The sequence below is a fragment of the Malus domestica genome, chromosome 05, assembly GCF_042453785.1.
Source record: "Malus domestica chromosome 05, GDT2T_hap1".
In the NCBI taxonomy this organism is placed as follows: Eukaryota; Viridiplantae; Streptophyta; class Magnoliopsida; order Rosales; family Rosaceae; genus Malus; species Malus domestica.
In genome coordinates this window covers 19627220-19653000 of record NC_091665.1, presented here as the reverse complement: position 1 = coordinate 19653000, position 25781 = coordinate 19627220, and the positions used below count along the sequence as shown (strand labels likewise).

Here is a 25781-nt window from a genome sequence, read left to right as displayed (position 1 = left end):
ATGTGACCAAGGGCAATTTAGCTCGGAAATGCTCCAATTTGCCTCGAATTCGCCGGGAACCCTAGAAATGGGTGTTCTTGATTCGATTTCATAGCAGCTCCGACGCCCCAAAACTTGTTTAGGGTTTATTCCTGGGTTCTTAAGGAACATATGGGTGGTGGAAATTGGGAGAGTTTGCTTCAGATTTGATGGATCGCAACAATGAACTCGCGCACCCCCGGGTGGGGTTTTGCACATTTTCAGAGCTAATATCTATCTAATTTGTGATAGAATCAGTCAAGGGAAGGTCATGGAACCTTTTTAAGATGGTTTGGTAGTATAATTCGTCGGAAAATCCTATGAAAAGCCACTAGAGGAGGTGGAGGAAGCCGGGTCGGGTTGATGACATAGAACCGGGTCGAAGGATCCGGTGTATTTCCTTCCCCTCCTTTCCCCTTCTTTCCCCTCCTTTCTCTCTTCTCTCCTTGGTTACTCTCTCTCTCCCCCTTTTCTGATTGGCCCTTCTCTCCCTCATTTCCCTCCTATATCTTCCATCTCCACCACCTAACCTTTCTTACTTTTAATCTGGGCCACACACGTGGCCTTCTAGATTTGGCTCAAAAAATCTTGAGCATTCTAGAAATGATAAATTTACCATTTTATCCCCGACTTTAAACGTTAATAACTTCTTCGTTCTAACTTCGTTTCACGAACGGTTTGCGCCTACGCGTTCATGAGGTCGAGCTCTATTCAAAAATATAAATTTTGACCTCGAAAGGTCTACGTATTTTATATAATTAAGTTCCAAACTTTAAACCTCGTAACTAGTTTAATTTAAAACTAAACTTACACAAATTATTATAAATTCTTGAAAAATCATATAAAAGCTCAATAATACAAATACGTTGATTAATATAATTTCCGGAAACAAAACTGTTAAAGTTCTCGATTAAATTCTTCATAATCATAAATCGATTTATTTTCGATTTTCTCCACTTATGCATAATTATGAATATATAATTCATATATTTAAATTTTCAGGGTATTACATGTCACTACAGGTGACTCTGACTTATGAGCTAGCATTGATTGATGAGATATGAATATGTCGTATAGGTCACTATAGGTAACTCCGACTTATGAGCTAGCATTGATTGATAAGATATGAATATGTTGTACAGGTGACTCCGACTTATGAGCTAGCATTGATTGATGAAATATGAATATGTCGTACATGTCACTATAGGTGACTCCGACTTATATGTTAGCATTGATTGATGAGATATGGATACAGTTGTACAGGTCACGTTAGGTGACTCCAGCTGGTATATGATCCTATATTGATTAAGTTCATTTGGCCTACTCGTTAATGTGTGTGTGTGTATATATATATATATGTATGTAGTATTGTCTTATGAAAAGGATACTGGTTTTACATTGAGGGGCATTACTTTTAGAAAGGTAATAACTTTGGGAAGCTTGGTTTTATTGCTCACTCACACTCTCTGTTTTGTGCCCTCCAGGTTTTAACTGCTAAGTTCGTATCGACGAGGATCTTTGGCGAATCTTAGTATTGATGGCTACCTCTGAGGGTATGATTCCTACCCATGCTACTATACTTTACTTATGCTCTGACATCGCGTGTGAAATGTGTTCGCTCCTGCTCACAACACACTCTGGTATTTAGATACTTTTAGATTCAAATTTATTCACATTTTTCTACACTCTATCACATTTTATGGCTTCGTCACCTTCTAGGTGTCGGCCAACACGACTCGATTCGGGATCCTAGTGGACATTCTGGGTCGGGTTGTGTCAGTTAGGGAGACTAAATTTGTAAACAAAATTATGGAAACTAAAGGACATGGAAGTTGTTGATTGGTTTATTACTTAAGTGTTGATAAACGTGCTCATTCCTATTAGTGACACATCATTTAGTTTGTAAATTTTGTCTCCCTAGCATGACCCTTTTTTAAAACATGGTTGATGTCCATTAATGGATTTGTTTGTGAGTACCACTAGACCAAATAATTATGTGTATGGTATCTAACTTATCACAACTTTATGTCATGTTCAGTCTTAACCTATTCCCTCATTCTCTTAGTGTAGATAATATCGTTTGTTCAAAAAACCAAAATATTTATCTCCCCCTGCATGTAATCCTTAACTTCTTTGTGTCTACTTACATTGTCCATTACATCTTTAGAAAAGACAAAACTCAGTCCACCTAAGTTGGTTTAATTAACCTTTAACAAAAATTCGATATACAGTCAATAAATATTAAATATAGTACAAGTAGCACTTTCAGAAAAAGGGCCACATACTATTACAGTTTCTTGGTAATTTTTTTTTTTTTTTTTTTTTTGTAAGTGAGGGATCTTTGATTTGATTACCTTCAATGGTGAATACAAACTAAATTATTATAACTAACCCATTATGAAATTTAGTTCACTTTCCTCACCCCATTAATATAGATAGGGTAATGCTACCGAGACCAACTTCTTAAACTACATTTTGTAAATAATATAATATGATTGTTGATGATTGTATTATTACAAGTGTTGATTAACGTGTTTATTTTTTATTAATTACGCATCATACAGTTAATTGTTTGCAAATTTGATTTACCAAGCATTATTCACATAGATAATATCAATATTAAAAACAAAACCAAAAAAGATTTTAGATCATGGTGGTGTTTGAGTGGAAATTTGACACTAGGTTTTATGAGGATGGAGGCCCAATGATACAAAAGCGAAGGTGAGACTGGGCTTGGACAAGTTGATAGGCCTGAGTAGAATTGAAAACCATTTCAACAAGGCATAGACCACATGCCTATGTTTGAAGTGATATCTTTTGTCAGGTTTAGAAGCTCTACTACCTTCCCCCAATATTGTAGTATCGATTCCCTCTAGTAAAACCTATTTACATTTTGTTCCCTAGAGTCTACATGTAAACCCAAAAAGAGGTGGTTGTAAGAAGTTGAACCTTATCCGACAAGGTTAAGGCCCCGTTTGGGATTGAGGTGATTTTAAAAAAAGTCACTGTGAAAAAAAGCTGAGGGTCATTTTTGTGTTTGGTAAACTGAAAAAAAGGGCTTATTTTGGAAGCTGCTATGAGAATAAGCTGAAAATCAAAGGAAAAGCTGAAGCTGCTATTTGCTGCTTTGAAAAAAAGCCAGTTTTTTCAAAGCACACGGAGCTACAGTGCTCCTTTAATGAAAAGACACACTATCATCCTGATTTTTTTTCCAAAAGCACTTTCACAAAAAAGTTTACCAAACACTCTACTGGCTTTATTTCACAGCCGCTTATTCTCACAGCACAGCCGCTTATTCTCACAGCAGCTTTTTTTCAAAGCACAACAATACCAAACCAGCCCTAAATCTTGCCTGAGTCTCTTTTGCTTGTACTTACATAAAGTAGATTTGTCGTTTAATGCATATCTCATCGTGTTCTAAATCACTTTCAACTGTTTTTCGTTCAAAGTCTCACATGTGATCAATCTGGCCAAACTTAGTGACTTTATTTCTTTAAAGTTTTAACTGTAATGGTTGTAAGGACCTTGAACCCCCTTCATTTTGGACATACAATATCATGAATTAAAAGTCCTTGTTTACAAGGCAAGAAAAAGAACTTTATATAAACTTAACCCATCTATAACAATTCATTGATAACCAAGAAGTCTAGGTAACTTGTGGTTCAAGTAATCAACCCAATTCACAACTAAACAACAATTTGTTATATAAAGATAACAGTGGCACGCTCAGATCCATGTTATTTTTTATTGTGAGTCTCAATGCCTAACCAAATGCCCCATAAAGGCACCATTCAAACTAGCAGCAAACTTATATTGTAGCACACCAAGCAACAAGCCATGCCCGACAGGCAAGAGCCCTGAGGAGCCGTTCGAGAGATAGATCCGACCCGAACAGGTGGACAAGGCCCGCTCATCACCAGGCCCAGTTCGGTTTCAAACCCCCAAACAATAAGATGCGTCGTCTGCAATTGCGCTCGTCCGGAACACAAAAGAGACCGCCCTCTTTCCCTCTCTCTCCCCTCCGAAATCTCATTTTTTTCATACGAAAAAAGCTTCTGCAAATTCATCCAATTCAACAATGGAGAACCGGGCAGTTCAAGAGGTAACCTCTCTCCTTCTCATTTTTACATACATTTACATATGTACATTCAAAAACTGAGCTTTTCGATGATTTCTGGTAGATATTGGAGAAGCAATTGCTGACGGTTGCGAAGGCGGTGGAGGACAAGCTCGACGAGGAGATCGCAGCCCTAGATCGAGTTGACGATGACGATCTAGAGGCGCTTAGAGAGCGGAGGCTTCAGCAAATGAAGAAAATGGCGGAGAAGCGCAGCCGTTGGATCTCCCTCGGACATGGCGAGTACTCTGAGATTCCTTCCGAGAAGGACTTCTTCTCTGCCGTCAAGGCCAGCGACCGGGTCGTCTGCCACTTTTACCGCGAAAATTGGCCCTGCAAGGTTGAATTTTAACTTTTTGTTTAAGTACCATTGTATGAAAATTCAAGCTTTCTGTTAAAATTCTAGTTTTGGGGTGTATTTTCTAGGTGTAATTGTTTGAATTTCGGCGAAAAAGTTGTACTTTAGTGTAAACTGTTGGGTTTTCTGAGCTTGAAGTGTGGAAAGTAGCATGAGGGGCATTGTATGAATTTTGAATTTTGTATTTGGTGATTGGAGGGAGTGATGTAGATGCTGTGCTTTATAATTGGTTAAGTTGGGTGTTCATTTCTCGGGGCACGGAGAAGTTCAAGAGTATAAAGGGAGAGGGGAGGATGCAATTCTTTACACAGAGGAAACAATATGGATGAAAAAAGGAAATTGTAGTTGAGTTCTTTCGGAACCTCATTGAAAATTTGGATAGATATGATGAAATTATTGAGCATACACCTGCAGACTAATTAGTTTTGAAGTTTGGCATTTTCCGTTTTCTGGAGCTGCTTTTGAAGTCTTTCTGTTTGGGTTTTGTTGATTGGAAGTTAAAATGTATGGACAATGTTCAAAAATTTGTGGATGTTTTGGATATGTAGAAGTATTACTTTTATCTTGGATGCATATTGTAGAGAGCTAGGGGTATTTGATATAAAGTTAGTTGCAGGGTTACTTCGAACATGTAGCTGTTCTGATTTCAGTGCTTATTCCCAAAATGTTTGATCCTCTAGAAGTATATGGGGCTTCTACAATATCACTTCTAGCTGTTGTTGGTATCGGTTAAATATCATAGGTTTTATCTAATGAGTACTTGTATTACTGATAAAGTTTACTCAAAAGTTAGGACAGACAATTTATATGTACATTTCATTTGCAGGTAGTGGATAAGCACTTGAGTATATTGGCGAAGCAACACATGGAGACACGTTTTGTGAGGATCAATGCTGAGAAAAGTCCCTTCTTAGCGGAGAAGCTCAAGATTGTTGTTCTTCCAACCATTGCTCTTATTAAGAATGCCAAAGTGGATGATTATGTGGTATGTATAGGAAGGACTTGCACACCATAGACTAAATTGATAATTTGCTTTCTAATGGCTGGTGTCCATTATGCAATAGGTTGGATTCGATGAGCTTGGTGGGAAAGACGACTTCAGCACAGAAGAACTGGAAGAGAGATTGGCTAAAGCCCAAGTCATTTTTTATGAAGGTGAATCGTCTATGAAGTCTAGTGCACAAACCAGGAGCGTCCGGCAAAGCAGCAAGGCCGACTCATCAGATTCAGAGTAAAGCCATAGCTATCTGTTTTGGTTGTTATTAGAAAGCAGAGCTGTTCTTTCTTCGCCATTTGCGGAGTCACAAATTCACCTGCTTTTGTGGAATGGCCTAGTTTATGATTCGTATGAAGTTCAGATGTATTACTGCCTCTTTACGGTATCGTTGAGACCATCATCTAGATGGTATAACAATAGTGTCGATGCTTGTATTAACGAAAAAACAAAGCTCTGTGAGCTTTTCGCAAAATATTAATCCCCAGTGAGGTAGCGAAAAATTGAAATTATCATGTGGTTTGTTTGCTTTGTTTTGTTAGGTTTCTGCTGTGTGGGGGTTACTGGTTTTTGGTCAACATGTTACACCAGTTGAGATTTCTCCTAAATGAATGCTTTTTTCTGTTTGATCTGTGAGTTCACCTTCTCATCTCCTTGCATTATCGCTTACAAGATATGGATCCTCCGCTATTCTTGTTCCAAATAAAAGGTCGTACCCAGTGCACAAGGCTTCCGCTTTACGCAGGGTCTGGGAGAGGTAAATGTCGGTTAGCCTTATCCCCATTTATGGAGAGGTTGCTTCCAAGTCTCGAACCCGAGACCTACCGCTCATGGGTACTTATTAACTGTTAAAGGGACTTTGGTGTAGCCATCATGATTAGAACTGCTCTTTCATATGCACTTGAGTTTATATCTTCCTCACAACTATAGATAAATTGTATTCAAAAGAACTGTTATGCACTCAAGTTCAAATCTCCCTCACAACTAAGATAAATTGTATTCAAAAGAACTGTGGGTCTAAATGGTTAAGACACGGCAGGATTATTATCTAGTTTTGTGTTTATCATCTAATTTCAGGGTACTTATTACCTAATTTTGGTATTATTTTTTAGATTTAGCTACAATACTTGCACGTAGACAATTTCAATTGAAAGTTAATGATAGAATAATTCTATAATCTTCACCCTAAGGGAAGTTTTTCACCATCGTATGGCCCGTCATGAGTAACAAATTTGATTACTTTATTTTTTGACAGAAATATTATTGAATAATTTGATTTAATTGATAAGAAGCTATAATAAAGTAGTGACAATCTCCATTGAATTTTCTACGAGTTCAATACATAAGTTCAAGCCATTCTTTAGCAATTCTTTAGCAAGTAGCAACAACAAAATCAAAGTCAAATGCTAGCGACAATCACCCACGTGATTGTTGATGACTTGATACATAAATAGTTGATAGTTATTCACGCATGCATAACTGTCAAAAGTAAAATCTTAGCCAAATATTAAAAAACACCATAGATTATATATCAATATTCTGAGATCAAAATCTCTATAACTTAGCAACATTGGGAAGCCTCCATAATCTACAACCATCCACCTAATGGCTTGGTTAGTGCATCAAGCGCTTGAAACACATGCCATATTGTAGGGCAGATGGAACTCTTCCTCCACGCTAACTTCCCTACCACAACGGCCTTAAAAAAAGCCAACATAACAACAACAAAGTTTAGTCCTCCTAATACATTTATACTATAATTAACAACCACAACAAGGTTGCCACTAAAACATTTAGCCTAGCAACAACAGTAAGAAGTTTACTCTAAAGAGTTAGGGATAGAGAGATAATGCAACATAACAAAAGCCCAGAATCGGCAAGGTTATGGCGCTTCCGTCTGCTGGTCAAGCTACATTTTGTGGTTTACATGATTTAGTAACGATGCCTGTGACCCCTGGTTTTGTCCAGCACCCTTTTCCCGTAAAGATGACTGTGGAGATAAGGGTAATGGCTCCGAACGAGTTGCACAAGAGTATTATGAGCAGCTCCCTGCTTTGCCAACAACGAATACATATTAGATCACTACAACATGTACATTGGTATCAAATTGTTTTTTATTGTGCACACAAGTGATAGAGACAGATTAGATCATTACAACATGTATATTGGTATCAAATTATTTTTGATTGTGCACACAAGTGATAGAGAGCTAAGCGCTAAACCATGACTGTTTATTCCTTTAAGACATGATCAGTGGACATAAGAGGTAACAGAAAATAGAAAGTTCGAATTTCTTCGAAGGTATGTATGTCCAAATATGGGAATTAAAAAAAAAAAAGCAAAGTAGGTTGTGTAATAAGATAAGATTAGAATACATCAGAGTTTTGATTCGCTTTAATATAACGGAGAAAAAATAAGGGAGAAAAATTTCATCCAATGGCGATATGAATTGTTTGTATCTATCGCTATGAGACTATGGTCATGTGACCTAGTATGTAATGACAAATAGATATTAGATAGACACATAAATACTATACAGTTTCATGAAAGTTACAATAATCCAACAAAGGAGGCATCCAAGATTACTTAACGAAGGAAAGATTATTAAATTTAATAATTGTTTACAAGTATCAAGGTAATGTCCTCTCATTTTAGATATATATAAGATTTTATGTCACCGAATATGGAATTATCAATCTAACACCATACATTTTAAATGAGATTACGTTCATATCGATTTTTGGATATTGCCATAATCAACCCAAAGGAGTTAACAAGTTAGTGCAGCAAAAGCATTTTGTGTATGATTTTACCTTGGATACTCCCAAAGCAGATTGAGCAACATAATTCCCATAAGGATCTTGAAGAAGAGCCAAAAAGTGTGGACTATTAATCATCTCGTAAACAATGGTATTGACATGCTCTTCTCCAGCCTCTTTCAAGATCTTCTCAACCACATTACTGCCATACTTATTCATGCATAGATTAACAAAACTACCTCCAAGTTGTGCTAGTATGTCAGTTGTAACACGCGGGTTCTTTAATCCAATTATGTACTGCACGACATAGTTCCTGGTAAAAAACAAAAAGAGAATATAGTATCATAGATGATATATGATGTCAACTATAATTAGATTGAGGTAATACTTGTGAGATACCAGAAACATGTTATGTTGCTACGTATAGTTAAAACCTTGTTACATAGGGAGGAGGATTCTCTCACCTCCTAATCTCTCTCCCCTTCCCTCCCCTCCTATTTATACGGTCACGGTTAAGCCATATCAATATCTTATATTGATTTTTTTATAAAGACAATAAGACAAAAAACAATGTGTGAGAGGAGGGGAGGAAAGTGGATGGGAATAGGAGATTATTTAACTTATAATTATGAGCTCGAAGTATACATAGATATTACGTACCTTTATAATCAACCAAGTTCATTTTTCAGAGAAATCAATCCGAGTTCCTTATCTTCGTTGAATTCTTAGAAACCCTAGAATTCTTGCTATCTGTTCAGGAGCTATATGGAATAATCACTGAGATTTTCTGAATAGGTATGACGAATCCGATCATTATGGCCGATTAATCTAAGCACTACCTAGTAATACAAAGTCCACCTAAATCATGGTCCAAATTAACAAGCTAGTTATATTATAAGGAAAACTAATGAAAAAGGTTCGAAAACTTTGAGTTTTAATTAAAAGGACAAAAATATGTTGTAAGTGAATAGTACCATGAGTGAATTTTTAGAGTAAAAATGTCATTTTCGTTAAAAGTGAATAGTACCGAAAGTGTTTCGTTGAAACTCCCATTATTATATTGCCTAGAACCACAACAACCTGATATACAGGTTAAGATATGACATTTAAAATTATAAATAAAGTTAACATATGATTGTTCCTTCAGATAATTAATGAGAAGGAAGTTTAAAAACAAATTAAAGGGAAAAGTGTGATTTCACTAATGCCAACATATTGCCCGCAGTTCTCTAATGAGATGAAATGACGAGGTGATCTACCCTAATAAATGGTAAACAAGAAAGAAGTAAATATATCTCAAACAATAGTATATACACTCCATCTACTCGTTGCGTTGATGACTACATCACTCACATATCGTGTCAAAATCAACAGAACTGTTCCACTTGAGAATTGAGAAATGTAGTTAAGCGTAAAACAATTTACATATATGGCAAACATGTAGGTTAGAGGACAAACCCGTATGGATCTTCAGAGAGAACTCGAGCATTTTCAGTTATGTCAGCCACAAGACGCTCTTTAGCTTCTGTATAAGCATAATGAACACTACTTTGCACTAAGCAACACCCAAATTTGTCTTTTGCAAGAGCAAGGCAGTTTTCGTATACTAATTCCAGAAGACCCTGCAAAATAATAACAATTTGCAGTTGAGAGACTTATAATTGGAAATTAACTCTCTAATACATAAGTTCAGCTACGAAATCTATATAAAATATACCATGACAACAATTCATATTATACAACTTAGGTACAAAATTAACCAAAATTAAGATCCAACTAATCATAACCAAAATTAAGATCTAACTAATTAATCATTACCAAAATTAACAAATTTTTGTCCAAACATACAAAGTATTAGAAAGTTGTGGCATACACTTACAACATGTATCCCAAAGCCGATGTGTGTATTGAAGAACTAGCTAGCCACGTACCCATGCACAACTTCTAATGTTTCGCTGTGCTAATTTCTTGTTATTCTATCGATTGAAGAACCAATTCTTAAAAGATAATGAAATGGACTACAAGTTTGTTTTATTATGTATTGCCTGATTATGAAGAACAAACTAGTCATAAAGATAATAAAATGGTTGATACTTTTAACTATAAGCTTGTTTCATTATATATCTATATATATATATATATATCGCCTCTCTGTGAAGAACAAACAAGTCTTAAAGATAATAAAATGATTGATACTTTTAACTATAAGCTTGTTTCATTACATATTGCCCCTCTATGAAGAACAAACATGTCTTAAAGATAATAAAATGGTTGATCCCTTTAATTACAAGCTTGTCTCATTTTATATCGCCCCTCTATGCAGAACAAACAAGTCTTAAAGACAATGAAATAATTGAACCCTTTTAACTACAAACTTGTTTCATTATATATCAGATCTATATAGAACAAACAAGTAGAGATAATAAAATGGTGGATCCTTTTAACTACAAGCTTGTTTCATTATATGTCGCACCTCTATGAAGAACAAACAAGTCATTAAGATAATAAAATGGTGGTGCTTTTAACTACAGGATTGTGTATATACTTTCTCTATGAAGAACAAATTGCAAGACAAAGTCCAACAGGAAAATTAGTAGTTCAAAAAAATTATATTTAGTTTCCTTCAACATCTTATTTTGGACTTGATTGTACATATGTAACTAATTAATTTGTACATAAATTTTTTCAAATGATAAACTTTTTCTTATGCATTTTATGCATATAAAGTTAAAAATGAACGAAATGAAATGTGTGCCCACTACAAGCCAGCTGTCTGTTTTCACATATCCAACATGAAAATTAGTAGGTCATACCAGTTTGTCATACATATTCAAATGCTAAACAAAACTTAAAGCTTATACGTTTATCCTGGTGCATTGAACAAGTAATTTATCCTGGTACATATACAAATGATAGATTATTGATCCTTTAGCTGCAAGCCTTAATTTCTTCCTCCACAAGATGATAGATAGCGCAGTAATTAAATCAATCATACTTAATAAGATACACGATAAGAATAGTGAGCAGTTGATCAATTTAATTTTTACACATACCTCAAGAATTAAATCACATACTAAAAGTCCTTAGGTAATTGCTGCTGCCTCAATTTGCATTATCATAAGATTAACTATCTCATTATATATATATATATATGAAAAGCACATTCCTTACCTTGGTGGATTCAGGAGAGAAATGTTTCAAGCAAACTTGAATCACATAATAACCAGGCTGGGTCTTGCTCAAGGGAATCGTTATATGCTTCAGAAGCCGCATGAATGCCGACTGTTGCTCACGGGTTTCAACGCGCTCCAGCAGTTTCTGCATTGCTCGACTTCTACAACATCAAACACTTCCACACAATCAAAAATTGGTTTTCGGTTCACTTAAAAATAACACAATAAAAAATTGGTTTTCGGTTCACTTAAAAATAATTTTGAGGACTTGTAGCTTCGGTGGTAGAGAGTACTTTACATCACGACATGAATTAAGATTTTGAATTGTCATCACCGTCACTTAAATAAAAAATTAGAAAAAAAAAAATCAATGACGTATCATTTGTACCCGTGCTGATCAGTGCATATGTCCTTGAGTTTTTTCTCATCACTCATCACCAAGTCAAGCATTTTGGACCATCCTTCTTTGTTGGCTGCTTCAACAAGTTTCTGAACAAGTTCGTTGCCGAATTGATCAACCATCAATTCACGGAAATCCGCCTCCATGACCTCGGAGAAAATGATAGTAATTTCCTCCGGCTTGCCCTCCTCCATCTTCTTCTGCAAAAATTTAGACCCGGCATGATCTTTGGCCACCAAAGCAATTTGGCCCCTTATTTCTTCTAAAGTCAGAGAGAAAGTACTTGGATGCTGCTGCCGTGCAGAGCCATTAGCAAACCTTGATCCCCTGATGCCATGATCATGATCTTTGGTAATTAAATTACTACTAGTCATCACTTGGCCGCTTTGTTCCAATGACGATGATGATGAGAAATTAGTACGTAGACGCTGTCGTCCTGACCCATTAGCATACCTTGATGATGATCCGCGGCTGCTAGTTAATCCGTTTCGCAGCGAATTATTAGGCCTCATTGGATGATATCCATAAGCACCAAATTGATCAGCAGAGGAAAATTGAGCAATATTATTTGGCCTAGAAGTACTACTACTCCCACCCCGACTCGCTCCTCCTGTATAAATAGGTTCCACCTCTATCAAAGGAAAATTACCGCGTGCCGCTGACAAAGAATGGGGAAGAGCACCATTGAAATTATGGTTATTAGTGGTACCATGATTGGAAAAGGATCCATGAAGCCTCACGTACTGATCCATCTGTGCCATCAACAAAACATACTGATTCTTCAACCTCTCCAAATATTCCTCCTCCTCTTGCACATGATGAGGGGATGGGTATTGAGTAGTAAAACCATTACCTCCTGAGAAGCTGTTTGCTCTTAGGTTCGACGCAGTACCACCAGGCTGCGGCTGATGATCATGATGATGAGAATTGTTATTCGATATGCTCAGTCGATTCAAAGCAGCAGGGAGATGATGCTGATTTTGGCTCTGATCAGCAAAATCAGTATTATTATTGAGATTGGTGTTTTGTGAGGGGTTAGGGTTTTGGTATAGATGATTTGGGAGCATGGCGTTTTGATATGAAACGTTCCCCAGACTAGGGTCCCAACAGATGTCCGGCAAGGAAGCAGAAGGAGAATCGCGACGAAGGTGGTTTTCAGGGAAGATGTAAGGGGAGAGGACTAGATGGTCGTTGTTCGGGCCTGTAGTATTAAACCATTGAAGCGCAACCTCTCCTCTCTTCATCTCCATTAATGTTATGCTTTGTAACCGATCAAATATGGGAAAATTGAAAGAGAGATAAGAGAGGAGGAATGACTGAGTCTGAGGCTGAAGGGTTTTAAAGACCTAGGTTGGGTTTAGAGATGTGTAAGCTCTATAGAGATAGAGAGAGAAGGTACGAGGTTTTCACAATGGGGAACATACATATATTGCTAGCTAGGGTTTAATCCAAATGGGCCTATAATTATTTTGCACCCAAAGAGAGAATATCATAATTAAAAATATAAGATAATATATACAGACATTAAAAAAAAGATTTGTAGTTGGGAAAAGGCAAAAGGAAAAGATTTTAGGGGATGAGAAAAGGGAAGAGTTTGAGTAATATGAGGAATGTTTTGGGTTAACAGATTTCGGGCTTTGAAAATAAAGCGTTTATATCCTTGTCAATCTCTTACTGCATGAAGTTGACACTCATCGACCAATAGAATTACTCTTCATTCCGCTTCACTCTCCCATTCAGCGCGGTTTCTAGATAAAATGTGGAATATTATTATGCTTCTATTTTCAATTTACTTATTTTACTTTACCCCAGCTATTGTAGTTCTTGCTAATTAAGTTGAATTTTAGTGAAATACCTCTTTATCTTAGTGTCAAAGTTCGTTGGAAAAATTGTTTTAGTTTCAGAGAAAGATTGGTTTTATTTTTATTACATGGAGAGACAAAACTCATTTATATATGACTATTAAAAAAGGGTGATGCGAGCGAGACTGAATTTATAGATAAAATTTTGTAAACGAAATGACATGGAAGTTGATGATTGGATTATTATTTAAGCATTCATAAACGTGCTTATTCCTATCGGCTACACATCATTTAGTTTGTAAATGCTGTCTCCCCAATATTACCCATTAAAAAAAAGAACAATTGGTTAAATAATAATAGAATCAACCTTTACACAAAGATATGGAGTGGTTTGGTGGCTAATTGGTTGTTGTGGACTCCTTATACCAGGTTCTACTTCTTCTTCAGACCATGTGTTATTTTTAATCACTACTACAATAAACAGTTTCCGTGACGAACTTCAACTTCGGTCGCTTAAACATTGGCACGACGAAAATGTCGTCGCACAAAGGTAGGGGTATCATCGCGCCTAAACAAAGGGTACGATAGCTTGTCGTCGCATTGAGTTTACGGCCACGACAACTAGTCATTAGGTAAGGCTGTGTGAGAAGAATTGTTTCATTGAGTAAACAAGAATGCAACAAAATTTGTCACATAATATTTGGTCTTCGAGTAATTTTAATATTTTGAATTATGAAATTTTCGTCGTTCAAGATACTGCACGACGAAGGTCTTCCTTGCTTTTAATCGTATACGATGAAGGTATTACGCCACGCAAAGGTTTTTCTTAATTTTTTTCATTTATATTTTTGTTAAATTACATAATTTGTAATTATTTTAATTAAATTATAAACAATAATTAATAAACAGAAAAATATTATATAACACACACACACACACATATATATGTATGAAAATGTGCGTGCAAGTTGAATTTTTTTATAATATCTGAATATTAAAAAAAAAAACTACAGAAGAAAGTCATCAAGGTCTACTGCATCGGCCTGCTGGGTGGAGTGGTTGGAAGCTCAAAGGTGGTGAGGAACATCTGCTGGCTGAGGAGCAGCTGGTGGCATCATGAATTGGAAATCAGACAACTAGAGAGCGTGTAAGATCTAGCTCGTCTTACCGTCATGGGTCACAAGCTGGGCATACTGTGCTGAAAGTTGAGTAGTTTAGTCCGCAAGCTGGGCATCCTGAGCCACAAGCTTCTGCTTCATGTTCACAACTTCTTGTGTCAACGTGGTGACCTGTCTCGTGCTCTGTCGAGAAGAGGAGGCAGTAAAGTCACGATGTCGTGGATTTGCCATCCCTAGGACAACCTTACTAGGCCTACGACCGAGGGTCTGATCCAGGGACTCAACAATGACATTTCTTAATAGTTTTTCATGTTTTTTGAATGCTTCACTGTCCATGGTTGGAGGGGCGTCATCTTCCCCTTCCTAATGGTGTTCATTAAGGCATATGGATAAGCGTCATTTAGAATATCCATAACTTGTTCATTACAATCCATATTAGATTAAACAATCTCCACTCATGTCACGTATGAAGGTGAAGCATGGTATAATCGTTCCCCATGATAATTTCCTCTACTATAGGTCTCCATTACCCCATTATTACTAAATGAAAATCGCACATTTTCGAATGTCTCCAAATTTGAATTGTTACACTTCCTACACAGACACCGGATTTGAGTTGAAACCTGGTTGTGTCTACTTGTGAATTTAATAAATTGATATATTCTATCCAAGTATTTAACAACAACTCTGTTCGGATTCTATACCCACTATATGTCCATTTTGTTTGCAAACACAATTAAAGTAGTATGATTACAACAACTTCAACTGTCTTGTCACCTTATCCTTCAGTGTAACAACATAGTTATGTAACGTAATTTACGACTCCATCAGATTAGATTTCGACGTGAAATTTTTTTGGCATTCCTATAGTTCTTCAAGTGCACAACGTAGCTAGCATGCACTTGTAAAGAGATGCTACCAAAATTTCAATGATCGAAACCTAATTCATGAACCAAAAACTATGACACATAACTGTGCATTCCCAAACTGTCTAAAAAATTGGACAATTCGAGAATCAATTGGACCACAGTCATACTTCGCATCCATGCGCGAAATCCAACTAATTCTCAAATGGAAAATTGAGCTTTTCTTGAACAAAATATATATGAAGTTAAGTACTGTTAACTCCATACAACATAAATATTTTTCTACATGATGTACAAAAATATTTGCATATAAATAAATTAAATCACAAAAATTACAAAAATATTTGCATTTAATTTTGTTAGTTTGAATTCACAATTGAAAATTTTAAATACAAAATCAAATTGCTTACCGGAGAGGGATAGATCGAGGAAGGGATAGGAGATGGAGGTGGAGATGGAGGGAGATAGTAGATGAATTTGAGAGAGGAGGGAGTGGAGGAGATTTCAAAGAGATATGAGGAGGGGGGGAGAGGCAATTGCTGCAGTTCTTGTGCAATTTATGCCTCTCTCGCGGTTGGGTACTTTGATTATAAACACGAGATCTTTGCGCGATGAAGGCTTCATTGCGCAACACATATGTCACCAATTAACCCTAATTTAATTTATGTGACGAAAGATTCATCACTCAAAGTATCTTCGTGCGAACAATGTTGAATTCGTCCCACGAAGTACCTTTGCACGACCAACTTGACTTTCGTGGCACATAGCACCTTTACGCGACAAGAGCTTTGTCACGAGAGTTATTTATTAATTTTTTAATTTAATTAATATGGACTAAATTTTTTTACTAAATTAAAGAAAATAAAATATTTAAATGAGATATTTAAATCATCCATATAATAAATCAAATAAAGCAAACAAATACTTAAAGTAAATATTTAATCCAAATACAAATTAAGAAAATATTTAAGGTTACCATTCACAAATGTTAATATAATCTGATTACATGCTAAAAAATTATTTTATTCGTTCATAACATCTAAATAAAACATTTACTACGCTGGTGGTTCTTCTGCATTTCGATCGGCGTCATGCTTCCACTCCTGATAACGCCTCTTGAATACGCAATCAATGAAATTCATCAGGTTAGGGTCCGTTTCATCAGTAATAAAATCAACCTATTATGCACAAAATACTAAAATATTAAACATTACAATATATTATATAGCAAAAAAAAATTATTAAATTACTAATTGGCACTTACTGATACCTCATCCAACAAAGACTTCTTCAAGTCCTCTGGCATTTTTTCCAAGATGCCAACTCCCTAGGACACGCGTTCTGCACCTATGTTGTGCCCAAGCATGGCTTGCGTCTCCCTCTTTGATCTTTTAAGCTGCATGTCATATTTGATTCGCCTTGGCCCGTCAATATTCTTGCTTCTGGCCCACCCTGACATTTTTGTTTTTGTTTCTCTACAGAAAAAACAAATTTTAATAATCAAAGTAAGTAATTCGTCAACTTTTATTATAATAAACTAGTAAAAAATTTCAACAAAAAAAACAAACCATACAATTCATACAAAATTTTGGTATTACCTGTCCGAGATCATTGTCCTCAAATTCCTGTTTAGTTGGAGCAACAATGGAATCGAATCTCTACAATAGTATAATTTGACTATATTCGAAAACCCACAACTTATGAGACATAATTTATAAATTAAAATTAATTATCGAAACAAAATTATTCTTCATTTAGATATATAAAGATTTACCTTGGAAATCGAAGATTGTTGACAGAAAGAGTCACAGAAAAGGGAAACAAGAATTGAGATATGAGGGGTTTGGGGGAGAAGAAACGAGGGGATAAGGGGTTTGGGGAAAATGATGGGAAGAGAATGAGGCAAAAGGGATAGTGGATCTGAGATTTTATAGAACTCGTGAAGCTTTTGCACGACGAAGCCCCCAACATGCAAAGTCTGCAAAATTACTCTGCCTTAAATGTCTCACCGACCACATCGACCATTTCAAAGTGCTTTACACGACGAAGTGTTTGTCGCACAAGTTTTACACGACAACCTGCTCCATCGCGCAAAAAATCATTTGTCATGCAATATATTAGTGCCAAATCTTCATTTACCGACCTTTTTTTTTTTTTTCCTGAAATTGCACGATAAATTATTCAGTTTGTCATGCTAAGCCTTCCTGTGCGGAGAAGCTTTTGTTGCCTAATATTTTGATATATTTTTTATGGCCTTCATGTTTGTGCGACGATACCTTTATTTTGTCCCGCAAAGGATCCTTGAGCGACGAAAACTGCTTGGTCGCTTAAAATTTGGTCGCGCAGATAGTTTTTCTACTAGTGTGTTTTGTTCAACAGCTGGCATGTGATACCAAGAGCATGTGTACTTTTTATGTTTTGTCCAACAGCTGGCGCGTGAGACCTGTGCGCGTCATCCACAGTGATCTATGTGTCAGCTAGGGTTCATTTATTATTTTGAAAATTAGTGTGAGATCTATTAAGAACTGAAAAGTTGCGATTTTTAGGTAAAATACTTTGTGTTTTTGTCTTTCTTTATTATGCTCCTAGTTAGTTGAGGTGTTACAAAAAGTTCACTTCTTAATTAAAAAAAATCAAGATACTTTCTGTTTGTGCATCAATTTCTATATAGAAAATTTAGAAAATAAATAAATCTTTATACGGTAAACAATAATACTAGAGAAAAATTTGCTCAACTAACCCACGAAAAATCAAAAGGAGAATCTTCTGTTCCCTTGAAGAGTACATATAACGAAATAAGAAGCATGAGAATCAAGGATTTGCTGTATTGAATCTTCAAATTTTCCCCTTTCTAGGATCATATATTAAGATATGCATACTTTAAGGGAATTTACATTGGAAATAATAATTTCCTATAATTTTGAGATATAAGACATAGTATTGGTAATTTTGAACTTTTATTTGTCATCATTGTTATCATGATTATGTTCCTAGTAAAATTGGTGCCATGTCATGTTTTTGTGCGTTTTTTTCTTTTTTTCTAGCAAACGATATATTATCTATACTAAGGGGTGGATGAACTTAACCTCATAATAGGCTAACAATAATATGGTTAGAATTCCCTTTTGGCAAGAATCATACCTAAGACCTCTCACTTACAAGGAATACTACTATACCATAGTACTAAGTGGTATGTTTTTTGTGCTTTATGTAAATACTTTTTTGAGAAATGCTAAGGAGACTCTGTTAAAAGTGGGACTCTTCATGAACTATTTGCCACCTTATGTTTTTGACACAATATTTTATAGTGTTAGCACGAAAATTGATGTTAAACTGTGAGGTGACAGAAAGTCTATGAAAAATCCTGCTTTGAGAGAGTCTCCTTAGCATTTCTCGTATTATTTTTTTGTATTGAAGAACTGATGTGTATTTTTTTTTCTAGTCTAAACATGTGATGACATTGTTGTTGCAACTCAATCTTGATATTGTTTACAAAGTTTTAGAGATGAGTTGATGTAAAAATGTACTGGCTTTACTTGCCTTGTTATATGAATTTTTGTATTGATATGTTTTGTGTCATTTGGTCAAATACATCCGGTTTATAATGGTAGTTTGTTTCTAATACATGTATGCGCTCTTCTACCGTAAATTGTCACATGCTTTTGTGCTATATATTGTCACATGCTTTTGTGCTATATGCGCATATATATATATGTTGACGAATACCTTTTTCTTTAGGAAACTGATGTGTATTTTCTTGACATTTAAAATGTCTTGGTTCCACTTAATTTTTCATATTTTTACTTTTTTTTTTTAAAAAGAGAGGACAACTGGTGACAAGTTACAATTATTCACCATTTATGGACCCGAAGAGGCTATGAGAAATTTCACCTTACCCGTGGCCATAGTCAAACAAACTCACTAGATCGAAGCATTGGATTTGTTTATTGATATCTTATCTGTCAATTGGCCAAGTACATACGTTTTGTCACGTAATTTGTTTCTAAGGATAGTACTATTTACACACACCCTTATTAATTTTTTATAATTAATCTTCTTTAACTCAGTAGTTGTGGATGTAGATACTTACATATATTTTTTTCTTAAGAAAACTGATGTGGGACAAGAATCGCATTATTTTACATGAAACAAAATTAATGGGGGTTCCGGTCCTTGATTGACTAAAATCATGATGTTTCATCCATTGATCTTTACATTAATCAAGTTTTATGTTGCTATTGTAAAATTGGTGTTATGATATGATATTTTAGCAGCTGAGTGTATAAACACTTGTGTATATTTTGGTTTTTTCTCGAGACATGTAGTAATATTATCATGTTAGTTGTTTTTCGTGAAAAGAATCGAGTAATACGATGCATACAAATTTTATTGATGTAGATGAGTTGTACTTACGTTTTTTCACATGAATTTGTATATTGATATCTTTTATGTCATTTGATCAAGTACATAGTTTGTTTCTAATACAAGCATCTGGCTCCTCTACCAATCTTGACATTAATCAACTTTTATCTAGTATATATATATTTCAAAGATTAACCTTTTATGTTTACTAAAGCCCTTCATAAAATTTCATCTTTCATCCGATCAAGTTAAGAGCGCGCATCCGTGGCTTACAATTAATATTAAATTTTTAAGAAGATTTCTTTTAAAATAATGCTAGAAAAATCACATTTTGTGAACAATATATGAACTAGCTCTCTAATAAATGTAGGGCCCGTAAAAACAAGTAGGTTTCAGCTCTCTCACATGTGGTTATCCAATATAATCTCCATACCATTTTCCTCTCTTTTATATGCTTTGTTGTCTAAACAGATTGCCTTCCGTACACACGGTCTTAGGCAAGTCTCTTGCTTTTTGCAATGGCTTATTTACTCAATTCTAACTTAATCCTTTGGAATTCGATTTTTATCATTTAACTCCCTTAAACTCAACTCATACCTCACTTGGCCCCCATACTGTCAAAATTTGTTAACAAACCCATTAAATTTTCTTATGTTCAACAAATAAGGCCCGTTGTTGCTAAGATGGGTCCCAAAAAACTGTGTTGGACTTTTATTTTTGTTTATTTGAAAAGATAATTTTGAATTGAAATTTTTTCCCTTGTTGACCATTTAGCCACATGGAACTATATGACACACATATAAAAAAGGAAAATTAATGAAAAAGATTTTAAAACTTTAAGGGGGTGTTTGTTTGCCCTCACTAAGTGTTACTGGACTAGATTGGACTAACTATTAGTCCAGTCCCGTGTTTATTCCGTAGTGGGATTATGTTTAATGAGATTAAAGGGGACTCGCATGGATAAAGTGCTTCGTTAGGAGTTCTTAGCGAGACCCCCAATACCCATAGGGTTGTTAAGACCTTGTCTGCTCCATTTTCGTATGCTCCGTCTCATCCTTTCTTTGCTCTCTGTTCTCTTGAGCACCGACAGCCACCATCACACCACAACTCGCCAACTCTAGCGAGATCACACCTGAACCCATAATTTCGAACTGAGGAAGATCCCGCACTTACCGTTGTTCGTCCAACTCGAGCCGTCTTGTCGGCTTTGCACAATTGACGGGATCTTGTGAACCCAGCGATGGGTGAGCCACCCAAAGCGCTTGAAGGAATATAGGAGGCCAAAAACGCTGGAGCCTACGACGGCGGTAAATTGGGTTTTGGATTCTTGTTTTCATTTGGTTTTGATTTAAATTGGGTTTTGATTTCGAATTGGGTTTGATGTGATCTGGAATTGGTATTTGATTTGCTCTGCAATTGTTTGAATGATCTGCAAGTGTGGAATGAATTTTCAGGAGAGTAGAAGAGAATTTAGAAAAAGAAAAAATGATTAAATAATAAAATATTAATATATATTAGATTAAATAATATTATATTAGAATTTGTTATTATCCAGTTTCTTAGTCTGACACTGCATTAAACACTTCATTAAGTTAGTCCAGCTTAGTCTAGTCTAAGCCAGTCCAACTTAATCCCTAAAGCTAGTAGTATCCGAGATAGTCCGGTGCAACAAACGCACCCTAAGTATTAACCAAAAGTCATCTAATAACTTTATTTAATGATAAGGATAAAAAATAAAAATGAGAAGAAAAAAACTCACCTCAAAGTATGTGCAAGTGCACACCAACTAATTGAAGTTTGTTTTATTTTGTTAAATCAAGCGTTTACATTGAGGAGTGAGGACTGAAGAGAAAACAGGAGTACTACAATAACCGAGGAAATGGAATTGATAGATGAAATATTTTTACACACAAATTGCTTTTTAAATGTTCCATGAGGAAGAAGAAAAATAAAAGTAAACTAAATGAAGAGATTAGATGACAAAAAAAAAAAGAAGGGAAATACCCCAAAATGGGACAATTTCTTAATCTTGGGATAGAAATAGGACAAACCAATCATGTACAAAACCGAAATTACTAATATAAATACTAAAAATCATCAACCCATTGCATCACTGTTCTCAATTGGAAGAAAGGGCTGTCGAGAGAGCTCTGGATTTCTTGGTTGAGCTCAGATCTCTAAGATCAGATTTCGAAGAGAGGGAAGTCCAAAGAGAGGCAAGAAGAGTGAGCTGGGTTTTGGGTTGACCTCATACCTCTAATTTCGAACAAAGGGATACGAGAGAGAGGTGAGAAGAGTGAGCTGAGTTTTGTACCATATTTTCTGTTTTGGCTAGAAAGTTCTATTTTTTCCAATAACTAAGGCTTCGGCAGGCATAGTAAGGTAGGGTGTTTAGTTCCAAGTTCCTTCATCAATGATTTATGGAATAAATGGGTTGTTTGTAAGATGAATTAATACTTAGAAGTTAAATTAGGATTTGTGTTTCATGTTAGGGCATATGGGTTGTGGAATAAATTTCAAGTTTTGACGTGCTAGAAAACTAGGATGGAACAATTTCTGGTTCAAGTGTCCAATTGCAGAAATTTGTGAAAGTGTTTCTGCAATGTGCATGTGGTATGCATGTCTACATCTTAATATGAGAAGCGGGAATGTTCACTAGTTATGATGCACGTATGTTGTGCCTTGGAATTTAGCGGTATGAGCACAACCTAGATGGCCTCGATGAAAAATAAAATTAAAAAAAAAAGCTTAGAGGACGTTAAGGGTCATGCATGTCCATGAAATAACGACAATGAGTATCATGTTTTCCATATGCATGGTTAAGTGGTGGTTGATATATGTAACAAGACTTTTCAAACTATCACTGTAACCTTATATACGTAACAATTATGTTTTAATTGTATCCAATATACCAATATGTTGCCGTTAAAGTTTCTTCCGCTCTGTGCATATCATGTGCATGTACTGTACGTATTATGTGCATGTGGTGTGTATATAGTGTTTATGATGTGTATTTATATCTTTGATACTCATTTTATTAATGTAGTTTACTACTTTTTCCTTCGGTTCAAAGGCAGGCCCTGTAAATACGAAAAAAGTGAACGAGTTCGTGAAACAATTTTCTATGATTCAGCTGGGTTCTTTCGTGCCCATTTAAACTGCAATTTTCAAATCTTTGAAATATTTGAACCCAATCAAATTTGATACCAAATTCAAATTATTGAATATGTGATTCTTCATATAATGTTTAAGGTCAATTTTCTAATTTCGAAGAGAGACCTGTGAGCTATGGGTTTTTTGGTTGAACTTAGATCTATGAGCATAAGATATGCATGTCATATACATATAGTGTATGAGCGAGCTTAATATGAAAAGAGCAAATGAGTATGCGAAACAATTTCGTCCATATCATTCTCTCTTCCTTCTTTCCACTTTGATTTCTCTCTTTTCCTTCGAATTTATCTCTTCTCCAAAAGGCAACTGACCTTTAATACGTTTTTTCATTTAATTGCAGCAAAAACGAAACTCTATTTTCGTACTTGTAAATTTGGATCGAGAGAGAGGGAGCGTAGGGAGAGAAAAGACAAAAGAAATGAAAACCCACATATAAATTAGAGAAATGGTAAAAAAAATAAAAAATAAAAATTGAAGGATTTGGGTCTCCTCCAAGAAACACCAAACCAATTACTTCAACTCCAAAATCCATCAATCAAAAAGCAAAATTAAGCAAACCCAGTTCACAAAACCTACAAATGAAAAGGTAAAAATAGAAGAAGATGGGTGGGTTAAAGAGAGTTTTTGTGCATATTCGAAATGTAGAGAGAGGAAAGAGAGAAAGAAAGAAAGAGAAAGAGCTTGGATGAATAAGATGTGTGGGTTAGAGAGAGCTCTTAGATGAAGATGGGTGGGTTAGGATTCTTCAAATTGGAATTGGAAAGAGATTTTCTCTCTCTCCTCTCTGTTTCTCTCTACAAAATGAGAAATGAAGGCTGAAATTTCTGAATAACCCATTTATATGGAAGGACAATTTGGTCATTTCAAAGTGTAGGAAAAATCATATTTCTGTCCGATTGTTATGCATGCCGTGTGCATATTTGAAATGTCCTATTTCTGTTCTAAAATTAAGAAATTGTCCCATTTTAGGGTATTTTCCAAACAAAAAAATGGGAACTTTAATGAAAAACTCCTGGTACTGTTCACTTTAACGAAAAACCACATTTTTACACTAAAAAGTCAATTATGATACAATCACTTTACTCTTTATTTTGTCTTTATCATTAAAACTCAAATCTTCCAAACCCTTTTATTTAGTTTTCCTAAAAAAAATGGAACTTTAACGAAAAGTTCATGATATTGTTCACTTAAAAGAACAACCACATTTTTACACTAAAAAGTCAATTCTGGTACTATTCACTTTATCCTTTATTTTGTCCTTATAATTAAAACTCAAAGTTTTCAAGCTCTTTTCACTAGTTTTCCTTAAAAAAAAAAAATGAAGAGATAAGAGGTACACATTGGCTTCACATGCACCCTTCTGAATCTTCATTATTTTTTAAACCTAGAGATAGGACTTCTTCAATTTTTTAAAACCTAGAGAGAGGGGATGTACAGAAAGAAGGAAAAAAAATAGCCATTTTCCAAGTTTATTTTTCAAATCATTAGCCACTAGTTTCTTGGCCCCAAAACAGTAAATGCTAGTGTGCACTTTCCAGTCGAGCTTTGTCCATTGTTCATTGTTTTCTCTGCCATGGTTAATTTGCTGCAAACTTTTAGATCGCAGCTCAAGTTTTCTGTGTACTAGCATAGTTTCACTTTCTGCTATATCAGTGATTTTGAATAGTTTGCTTTCAAGGGTCCGTTTTGTTTATAACACCCTAATTTTCTTTTGGATTAAAAACTTCTAAATATATTCTGATTATTTTGTGTTAATTAATGATTTATTAAGTTGTTTAGTGGAAAAGAAAGTGTGAAATTGTTGAATGGACAATTGAACCAGCATACAGACTTTCATTTTTTTCCCAAATTCTTCTATCCAAACATAGGAAATGTCAGTGCTAAGGACACATGGGATTGGAATTATCCATGTTTTGTTTTAGAAATAGTGTAATACATATTATCAGTTTCAGAAATGATTAGTGTTCGATTATATAAATAGTTTGTTTATTTAGAATTTTTTTTAGAAATAGTAGTAGTACTCGTGTTTAATTTTAGAAATAATTAATTAGTTTTCAAAAATAGTGTTTAGTTTTAAAAATAGTGTAGTATCGTTCAGTTTCAAATATAATGTGGTATCGTTTAGTTTCAAATATAGTATTTAGTTTCATAAATAGTGTAACTAAACACTATATTTGGAATTAAAGCTATCTCCCTCACTTTCTACTCTTTCCGTTCTCTGTCTTCCTTATCCCACCCTTTTTCCTCCCCACTCTCTCCCCTCTCCGATGAAACCCAGAAGCCACTGTACTTTTCTGTCCAGAATTTACAGTTGCTCTCTCTCTTAGTATGGTTGCAAAGTTCAAAATATCCATGAAAAATACTCGGGCTAATCCACAATTGGAATCTATAACCGGAAAAAATAACACAAGATCTGAAACTTGTGTACTTCAAGTGCATATGGGAAATTGATGAAAAAAGAATTAGGGAGAAGAATTTGATCAATTTGAACTCGAAATATCAGTCTCTTTCAATTTTGATTCTGTTTGGGTTAATATTTAACTTTGGACTTGAAGAGAAGAGGGCCTAAAATAGCTCAATAAAAGAGATTTTGCCCAAGGCCCAGAGTCAAGCCTATATACCCATTTCGAGACAATATGA

General features: G+C 35.2%; 2 protein-coding genes across 2 annotated transcripts; one reads left to right on the top strand and one right to left on the bottom strand.

Annotated features, from left to right (window-relative positions):
• The first annotated feature begins 3757 nt into the window (after window positions 1-3757).
• On the top strand, window positions 3758-6114 carry LOC103436422 (thioredoxin domain-containing protein 9 homolog). Its single transcript, XM_008374848.4, has 4 exons — window positions 3758-4120; window positions 4200-4475; window positions 5320-5478; window positions 5558-6114. The coding sequence occupies exons 1-4, from the start codon at window positions 4097-4099 to the stop codon at window positions 5726-5728; spliced, it is 630 nt and encodes a 209-aa protein (XP_008373070.1). The 5' UTR covers window positions 3758-4096; the 3' UTR covers window positions 5729-6114.
• A 1305-nt stretch (window positions 6115-7419) lies between these two features.
• Window positions 7420-13069, bottom strand: LOC103436429 (putative pumilio homolog 8, chloroplastic). The gene is made up of 5 exons (XM_008374860.3): window positions 11808-13069; window positions 11418-11580; window positions 9705-9868; window positions 8301-8559; window positions 7420-7536 (listed from the first exon to the last, which is right to left on the bottom strand). Exons 1-5 carry the CDS (start codon window positions 13067-13069, stop codon window positions 7420-7422), a joined length of 1965 nt encoding a protein of 654 aa, XP_008373082.2.
• Window positions 13070-25781: the final 12712 nt, after the last annotated feature.